Source organism: Ananas comosus, linkage group 5 (genome assembly GCF_001540865.1).
Source record: "Ananas comosus cultivar F153 linkage group 5, ASM154086v1, whole genome shotgun sequence".
NCBI classification, from domain to species: domain Eukaryota; kingdom Viridiplantae; phylum Streptophyta; class Magnoliopsida; order Poales; family Bromeliaceae; genus Ananas; species Ananas comosus.
The window spans coordinates 6,421,604-6,431,488 of NC_033625.1; the positions used below are offsets into that span (position 1 = coordinate 6,421,604).

General features: G+C 32.1%; 1 protein-coding gene across 2 annotated transcripts; it reads right to left on the bottom strand.

Moving 5' to 3' along the window:
• LOC109709851 (MADS-box transcription factor 2) lies at window positions 2,746-5,592 on the bottom strand. 2 transcript variants are annotated; one of them, XM_020232202.1, is made up of 7 exons: window positions 5,148-5,592; window positions 4,931-4,997; window positions 4,334-4,395; window positions 4,123-4,222; window positions 3,959-4,005; window positions 3,818-3,862; window positions 2,746-3,057 (listed from the first exon to the last, which is right to left on the bottom strand). In XM_020232202.1, the coding sequence occupies exons 1-6, from the start codon at window positions 5,333-5,335 to the stop codon at window positions 3,829-3,831; spliced, it is 498 nt and encodes a 165-aa protein (XP_020087791.1). In that variant the 5' UTR covers window positions 5,336-5,592; the 3' UTR covers window positions 2,746-3,057; window positions 3,818-3,828. The 2 variants fall into 2 exon arrangements, with proteins under 2 accessions (XP_020087791.1, XP_020087790.1); XM_020232201.1 differs by having other exon boundaries at window positions 2,772-3,057; window positions 3,976-4,005; window positions 5,148-5,590.

Genomic DNA, 9,885 nt, shown 5'->3' on the forward strand with positions numbered 1-9,885 from the left:
CATCTATCTTAGGAATGAATAATAATAATAATAATAATAATAAAGGAATAATAGCAATTATTAACACCACTGTTATTATTAATCTCTCTCTTTCACATGGAGATGGAGCGTAGTTTCCATAGCAATGGTGATCATGAGAGAGAGAGAGAGAGAGAGAGTCAACGTAGGGGAAATTGACCAGGAAATAGAGGTTACGTGTTGGATTATTTGGTGGTAAATTTCAAATTCTCTCGCTGTTCAGCTCATTTTTATGTTACTAACTTATAACTTAAAATAAAAAAATTTTATTTTGCTCTCCTGTAGTATAAGTTTTATTACTAAAAAATTATATATGAAATAGAAAATTAAAATATATTTAAAAAATTATAGAATAACAAAGTAAAAAATATATATATGCTAAATCATAGAAAAAACGAAGTGTAAATTTTTGAACTATGAGATAACAAAATGAAAATGAACTAAGGGGTTGTTTGGTTGTACGTAAAACTGGAAAAAAAAATTTTCGTGGAAAAAAGTTTTCCGTGGAAAATTTATTTTATGATTTTTAGTGTTTTGTTTGTAGGAAAAGAAAACTTTCAGCTTCAGTTATTTGGTTAGATGGTTGAAAGAAAAAAGTACATTATCTTTTATTATGTATTCTATATATTATTTATTTATAATTATAATAATAATTATCATATTATATATATTAGTATTATAATTTATATTTATAAACAAATATATATTATAATTATCATAAAAATTATTAATCTATATAAAAAATTATCATAAAAATTATTTGTATTATAATTATCATATATTAATTATTAAGCTATTTATTATTATGAGTCCGGCTACTATGCTATCGGTAGCACGGAGCGTTCCGTGCTACCAAGTTGTTTTCGATGATTTGCCCGGTCTTCCAATCGGACGATCGGTTCTCCGTTAGAATCTTGATCTACACTATGAAATATATGGAAAAATAAATTTTAAATTTTTCGATATCATTTGAATAGTGATCAAAAGATTTCAAAATTGCAATTTAATGGCCGTGTGGTTGTGTTGTGAGTTTAACGGTGTCAAACAATCCAAATTGGATGACAATTTTATAGAAAACTTCTTTTCAGCATTTAGAAAAGATCAGTATATCTGATCTGAATTTAAAATCTTTAATCATTCATTTTTTATATGAGATTTTTATTTTCAGGGCCGTTCAATTTGCTAGACTACTTGTTTGAATAGGAAATATTCGAAAAATTTGAAATCTTAGTCTAATACTTTCAATAGTGTAGATCAACTCTAACGAGCCGATCCGCGACGATTTGATAAGCCAATCATCGAAAACAACTGGTAAGCACGGAGTCGCTCGCGTGCTACGCCGATAGTATAGAGCCTAAGCTCTTATTATATTATATTATTATTATATATAATTTTATATTTAATGAATAAATATATTAAAATTATATAATAATAAAAATTGATAAGTAATATATTAAAAATAATAATATGCTTTGTCTTAACAAAAATATCATATAAAATTGAATAAGATAATCAACTATCAATAATAAAAAAACTATATAATATTGATAATAAAATATAGAGAATATGTATATATAATTGATTCGAGAGCCTTTATAATATATATATAATAGAGAGAGGGGGAGTGGTCCACATTGGACCACTCACGCGGTCCACGAGAACCTGGCAATCTCGTGGACCGCGTTTTTTTGAGCAGCCTGTGAGCCGTGCTTTTTTGGAGGAAGTTTTCGTTTTCCGCCGTCTGCGGCTGAAAATGAAAACTTCGTTTTTTTAGAGAATTTATAAAATAAATTTTTTTGCAAAATTTTTTACGAGCAACCAAGCAACGAAAAATCACTTTTCAATCGAAAAAAAATTTTCGGAGTAATTTTACAGCCAACCAAACATACCCTAAACCATATTCTTTTCAATTTGGTCCCTAACTTTTTGTCCCGCTTTTATAATTTTTATGTCTTGTCTCCTCAATCAACCAATTTTGTAAAATTATGACAAAATAGACCAGGTCGACTTCAACAAAATCTCATCTATTTATACAAATCATAGTTATAGTCTATTAGTCTCTGATTAATGTCATTATATTTTTTTTTTCAAACTTTTCAAGTTTCTGAAAATAGTGATTGCATAACGATTAACGGACTATCTTTTTTTAATTTCTTTTTTTTTTAATTATAAACCTCGTTTAATTTAGAGCGACCCAAAAGAGAGCTATTTGTATACTACGGTGTTTGCACTTTGTAATGATGATGTGGTACATCAGGTCCAAGCAATTTAAGTGGAAGTAACTTGGAAGAAACTAAAAGCTCTTTGGCCTTAAGGAACACAAGCAACCTAACACTTCAATGTTTTGGCCAATCTAGGCCCACAGATTCTCGCAGAAGCAGAAACAATAAATTAGCATCATTATCCACATATTTAGCCTCTAATAAAGGACATAAAATAGTCCATAATAGTGGGGTCAAACTCTATGAAGTAAATTACTACAATTCAAAAAATTTACAAGTGAAATTGAAGCACATATCAAAATTCAGGGACTAAATTCGCAACCAACTACGAAACAACACAACAGAAAGATTAACGATAACTCGGAGGATAACTCAGCGTAAGACGACTACTTCCTCCGCTGCTTTTGCGAAGTCGATTTACAGAGGCAGTGAAAACTGAAATCAGAGTAGTTGTCGCACTTTTCAGCAATCGCAGAATAATTTTCACGAAAACAAGAAGGTCCACTGAATACTAATAAGCCATTTCAATTCTAAGATTAAGCTGAACCCTTCAATACATGAGATAACCAAGAAGTTTTACAAACTTACAGTCGGATCAAAAGTTTCGATACTAAGAGCAAGAAAGATTCAGATGTTCAGATGATATAACAACAGATAATATAGCAGACAAAGTCGATGGCAGAGACGCGGTATTAGGAGATGTAGGATACTTCTGTTACTTGTCCTCCTGCAGGTTAGGCTGGATCGGCTGCACCCGGAAGCCCATCGGGATCTGCGGTTCCCTCATGTTCCCATTCATCGCCATCTCTTGGTGGTGCTGAACAAAAAACAGCAGATAATCATAAAAAAAGCACTTCTGTCAGCAGCAGAGCAATCAGCTACACACTACTTGTACACTACACAAATACATATACACGAGTCGGACTACATAATTTACAACAACAAATCTTTTAGAAAGGGATTTAACACTCCCTGAAATAAAGAACCGAAATGCAGAACTCTTGGGGGTCATTTCAATACAGAAACTGCTTGATTTAGAGGGAATTTAATAATGCATGGGTTTAGTATAAAAAAAATAATAATAGTCGGACTTCATTATTGAATGCATTGGTCTATTAAAGCTCATCACTTTTCTTTTTTTTTCTTTCACTAGTAAGGCTCATGAATAGCAAATACGTGATGATCTATTCCGATCCTGTAACTGGAAGCTGTATCATCTGTTTCGAGTTTCGACGACACCAGTAGTTCTAATATACTTCCACTTTTTGACACTTAAAATGCATAGACGAGACTCTACTATATGAAATTGTTCGCATAAGATTCACACGGATAGTCCTATCCTGAATGCGAATGGCATTTCAGGTGCAATACAAAGTGGAGAAATATTAATATATCAACACAACAAATTTTGTGTAGGACGAAATGGTTAAACTGAGTTACGATGCAGCAGCATACACAACAGACACAGAAATACTCCATTGTTTGCCATCGTCTAGGCGAAAAATAATATATCGAATTAATTTTCAAGTGCATCTAAGGCCTAGAAGATTATGGCAAGGAAATTTTAAAGTAATTACCAGCATAAAAGCTAATTGCTTGTTCTCCTCCTCCAACAATCTCCCCTGCAACATCAAGCATCAATATTGAAGGAAAAATGGTCATCAAATTCAAACAGTTGAATAACAAATCAACAAATAGAAGGAATGGAGTTATTTAACCGATGAATAGAGCATACATTCTTCTTCATCATCCTCAAATAATCCATCTGCAACAAGAAAAGGAATGATTACGAACAGAAACCAACAAACAGGAAAAATGAAAACTAAATTTTACAAAGAATAAACAGTAAGTTTAACGGCAGGAGATGGTAAAGTATTCTCACCTGCTTATCCCGCACCACGGTAAGCCCATTCTGGAGAGCTTCTTCTATCGGGATCAGCTCCTTCGGATGCAATGAATTCAAATCCTCACCTTTCATATGCCTATTTATAACAACTTAGTGATCTATTAGCAAAGCACCAAATAATTTACCGAGAAAAAAGAAAACAAAAGAAACATAAAGTAGATCAAAGAGAAGGGCATCCAAGACGAACCTGAGCTCGATCTGCATGTTGTCATTCTCTTTCTTAATCCGATCGATCTCAGCACTCAAATTCTGAAAGGGGTTTCCACGAACTTGAAATAAAAAAAACGAATAAAATACCCATTTTTCCAGCACTCAAATTCTGAAATGGGTTTTCTTAAATCTAGATAAAAACTACCAGGGCTTCTCAACTAGAGACCATTTTGAGATAAACCCCTGAACCATTATTTCATTTGATTTGAACAATTTTCAACAATTAAATTTGGCAATTTTGTTGAATTTAACTGTCGGAAAAAAGAAATTCTGCAAATAGAACTGCAGATCTCATGAACTTTTATCGGCACCGATTCCACGGGAGCTGTTAATTTTAAAATATCTCTAACATTTTAAAAAATAACTCAAAACCAAAAGAGTAAACATTGGAGATATCTCATATAATAATAAAATAAAAAGAAAATTTTAAAGACCTAACAACCTGTTCCTCATATAAAGTTGCAAACTTTCGCTTTCTTATCATTCACATCCATGAAAGAAATTTTTTTAAAAAAAAGCTCCTTTTTTTTTTACAAAAACAACGTCAAAAACAGGATTTTGATCCGAGCATTACCTCATGCTTCGCATCCCACAGCTTCTTCCCCGAATTCTGCTGGTACTTCTCCAGCAGCTTCGGCAACCTGCAAAATCACACCGATCACTTCCCAGAAACCCTAGAAACCGTAGAAACCCCAGAGAAAACCCTAACCCTAACCAAAACTACTAGCACAAGGGCATTGATCGAGAGAGAGAGAGAGAGAGAGAGAGAGAGAGAGAGAGAGAGAGCTCACGTGGTGGAGGGGCTACAGTACTCGGACATCTTCCCGGAGCTGGAGAAGATGACGACGGAGACCTGGGCGTCGCAGAGCACGCTGATCTCGCGCGCCTTCTTGATGATCCCGTTGCGGCGCTTCGAGAACGTCACCTGCCGATTCGTCGAGTTCTCGATCCGCTTGATCTCGATCTTCCCCCGCCCCATCCTCCTCTCCCCCTCCCTCTCTCTCTCTCTCTCTCTCCTCTCACTCTCCCTCTCTCTCCCTCTCTAGGGCGAAGCAAATGGACGAGAGAGAGAGAGGGAGGGGGCGGAGATAAAGAGGAGCGGGGGCTAGGGTTTCCATTGTTGGGGAGATGATGCGGGAGCTTTCGGGGCTGTTTGGTACGGGGAGCATGGAAATGGGAGGGTTTTGTGCGTACTCGATCGAGCCTTCGATGGCGAACGAGGGGGTGTTGGAGAGAGGGGTGACGTTTAAAATTATGGGGTTGGACGGGAAACGCGAAACGGAACGGGAAACGTTTTGATGTCGATGGTAACGGATATTTGAAATATTATCTGAATCCGAATTCGGACAAAGACCGGTTTCTCCCAGCTAAACGGGTATAGATTAGATATAGAAAATAAAAACCTAACGGATATGAGTATAGATATGGATTTTGTATTTACCGGATTCGAATCCAAACCCGACCCAAATCCGAATCCGAACCCAATAAATTATATATATACATAATTTATTTTTATTTATTTATTTAATATATAAAATATTTAATAATTTTTATTCTTTAAATCTTCATTTAACGGTATGGAATTTTAAAACCCGTCGGGTTTGGCTCTCGGTTCGGATTTCTGGTTTTTGGTCGGATACGGATATGGGTATGAATTTTTAAAACCCGCTGGATTCGTGTCCGAATATGGGTTTTAATTTGATTTTCGGGTTCGGGTTCAGGTTCGGATTCGGGTTCGGGTTTTTAAAAATCCAACCCAAACATGACCCGTTGACATGTTTGTACCGAAAAATTACGGCTAAATTACACTTTGACCCTCAAACTATGAGGATCGCCGTAGAGTCCTCTAATTTTAATTTAGTTAAAAAAAAAATTAAGAAAAACTTCAAATACCACATCTATGATTTTATATTTTCACACTTTAATACCCAATGGTTTGAAATGTATCACTTTAGTATCCATTCTGTGGTTTTTTTTTCTCTCTTTCGTCAGCACCTCCGTTAACTCTTTATTAAATAATATAGAAAAAAAAACTTCAAATACTTCACCTATGATTTATCAAATATTTACTTTAGTACTCTATGGTTTACTAAATTTTTACTTTAATATTTCGTGGTTTTAATTTTCTTACTAATTAGATAAAAAAAAATTAACGGAGGAATAATAAAAAGGAAAAAATAAAATCACATGATACTGAAGTAATACACTTTAAATCATATGGTACTAAAGTGAAAAATCGTGAAACCACAAAGGTGGCATTTGACATTTTCCTAAAAACTATAAAATTTATCTTAACTATAGCTCACTTAGATTTGATTATCTAAGTTTTAAGAATATTAATTTTACTATCTCATCTTTTAATTTATTAGATTTGAACCAATTGAAAACTAAATGAAAAAATCAAACAACTAACCTAAGGGGTCATTTAGTTGGATATAATTATAAATACTATGTAATTAGAGATACAGACAATTATAATTACATGCATCTTGTTTAGTTGGATATAATAAATAGCGTCACAATTATAAATAATTCGTTTAGTTATATGCAATTGAAAATTGTATATTTACAAATTTAAAAGGTTATTAAGAAAGTAAATTTATATTTTATTTAAAGTTATTTTCTCCAAATGATGCAGTTGAGACTGCAACCAATTTCAGCATAGTTCTAATTGATGCAGTTGAACTTTCTGGTACACTTCCAACTTCGATAGTTATATTCAAATACATCAAACTAAACAACAGATTTAAATTTAAATGTATTTATGGCTGCAGTGTAATTATCATTATTTACATCCAAATAGCCTCTAAAAGAAAATTCAATATTCAGAACATTAACGGACCTGTGGATGAAACTTTCGTCAGACTGACTCAACTGTAGCTGACCCCCCCCCTTTTTTTTTTTTTTCTCGCGTCTTCTTGTCACTTGCCGAGGCCTTGCTGCCTCACCCATATAGCTTAATTCACGTTCTTACTGAATGAAGCGGGTAGCGTGCTACCTTTCTCTCAAAAAAAATATTCAGAACATTGATTTTTAAAAATTAATTTTTCAGAACCAACCAAATAAAATAAAAACCATGTGCATTGAACTGTAAATTTTTATAATAAAATAAAAATAAAACAAGCAAATTTGCTATCCTATTAAATCTGCAATAATAATTTTAAGGCTAAATTACAGAAAATTTTCCTGTCAATACCCGTTTTTTCACTTTCTCCCGTTGTCATTTAAAAATCTACACTTTGCCCTACACTTTGCCCCCTTGAAAAATGAAAAATGTTCACTTTGGCCCCCCGACATCAGTATTCCGGTGTTATCTTTCTACTTGTTTAAGCAGTGCTTTCCCTACCTTTTAGATCACTAGGCTTTTATGCTTATTAATAATTAATTGGGTAAATAAATGCCACCCATGTTTATCCCAGCTTCTTGATTCTTCGTTAATATTTCGCTAAATTCTATATAAACAACTTCAAATACCCCACCTAAGTTTATCGAATATTCACTTTAGTACCCTTTTTTAGGTTTAACTTTATCACTGATTTAACGAAAAAAATTAGTGAAATAGATAATAAAAAGATAAAAATAAAACCACATGACACTAAGGGCGCGTTTGGTTCAAAGTCGGAATCGGAATTAGAATCGAAATAAGGTGGAATTGGAATCGGAATGATTCATTACCTAATTCTGTTTGGTTTGTTACATGAATCGGAATCGGAATAAATCATTTCTATTGTCGGTGTTTGGTTCATGTAGATATAAAAAGCGTAATCAAATTAATATACTAACTTTATCTTTATAATATATTAATTTAAATTCAAATTAAATATTAAATATTAAAAATTTACATCAAAATTTTGAAATAATGTCAAAATTTTAAATCCATTTTTTTTAAAAAAAAATAAACTTTGAAGTTGAGTGGATAATTCAAAATATAAAACTAAATTTCGATTTATTCAAATTCAAATTTAAAATTACAATTTAAATTTTAATTTGAATCCATAAATTCAATTTAAGTTTTAAATAAAATTTGAATAAAACTTTATGTAAATTAAAATTTAATTTAAATTCAAATTTATAAGTTAGATTCAAAATACTTGATTAAATTTTAATATTTAATTCAAATTCAAATTTAAAAATATAAATTTAATTTCTAAATTTAAACTCATAATTTAATTAAAAAAATTGAAAAAATAAATTTAATCCGAATAAATACCCATTTTGCCCGGATTCAACTTCCAATTCGGTCTTCTATGCCGGATTGGAAAAAAAAGTGATTGGGGGATTTCCATTCCACTCGGAAATCGGAATCGGAATGAAACTCCTGCATGCCAAACACCCACAAACAGATTCATCCATTCCGATTCCGATTTCATGGTGAAAAAGAAGTGAACCAAACACGCCCTAAATTGGTACATTTTAAACCATAGAGTATTAATATGAAAAAATGTGAAACTATAGAAGTAGTATTTAAAGTTTTTCCTAATTAATATTATTGCTATTGAAAGAAGCCCCGCACACATTTACTTTTCCTTTTTTTAAAAAAAAGGATTTTTTTAACATGGAAACAAAGTGCTATATATATATTTTTTCAATGTATATATAATTTTGAGAAGGTTATTTGATTATTAATGTAGTAATAATTGAATTATTACTATTAGTATGTCCTTTTGTTTAAAAAAATTTATTTAAAATTTAACAAAGCAAGCCGGTTAAAACAGTCCTTAGAAGCTCAATATTTTTGTTTTTTTTTTTATTTGAGAGATAGATAGCACACTACCCGCTTCGTTTATTTCATTTAGAAATAAACTTAGTTAGAAATGTGAATCAACTAGGATTCAAACTTGGATCTCGGGTATCAATCACCAAACCCTTTGCCACTTGTTCTAGGAACGGTCGGTAGCTCAATATTTTTGTTGAATATATTGAAGTGTGGTTATGCGAAGTAACTTGTCCACTGTTGTTTAGTTGATAGGAATACACGTACTGATTGAAGTTAATGAGTCTTTTTTTTATCTATTTTTTCATAATAAATAAATATGATGTAAGTGAATCTTGAACGCTAAAATCTTGGCTAACAAATCTTTCAATTTTTCCAATTCAAGCGAATCTACGAAATTTCACTTAAAATTCAGTGAGTAATAGAGCAATTAACTTATTTTTAAATGGTCTACACCTAAGGGGTTCTTCAAATGTTAAGGGATTCTTCAAATCTTTTTTTTTTTTTTTTTTAGAAATGCTATTCATACACCTGAAAAGAGATACATATTATACATTCTACTCGTCTAAAGGTGAGATTTTTTCTTTTTACTTGTAATATCATAGGACAAGTAATATAATCTCATCCATTAAATGAAATGGTGTAAATCATACACCCCGAAATGGTCTATAATGCAAAATGCTCTTTGAGAGTTCTGATATTTTGTTTTATTAATATTTAAAAGGAAGAGCAAATGGCCATGTAAAATTGTAACACATACAATTTCTTATAAGGCAGCGTTTGGTTAGGGGATAGGGATAGAAATAGATCCTTAT

Bases quoted from the DNA above. Each gene is read 5' to 3' on its own strand.
- LOC109709851 (XM_020232201.1), bottom strand. From the start codon at position 5,335: ATGGGGCGGGGGAAGATCGAGATCAAGCGGATCGAGAACTCGACGAAT. The intron at 4,998-5,147 runs GTGAGCTCTCTC...GTGATTTTGCAG, and splicing joins TACTGTAGCCCCTCCACCAC to GTTGCCGAAGCTGCTGGAGA. The intron at 4,396-4,930 runs GTAATGCTCGGA...AACCCCTTTCAG, and splicing joins TGTGGGATGCGAAGCATGAG to AATTTGAGTGCTGAGATCGA.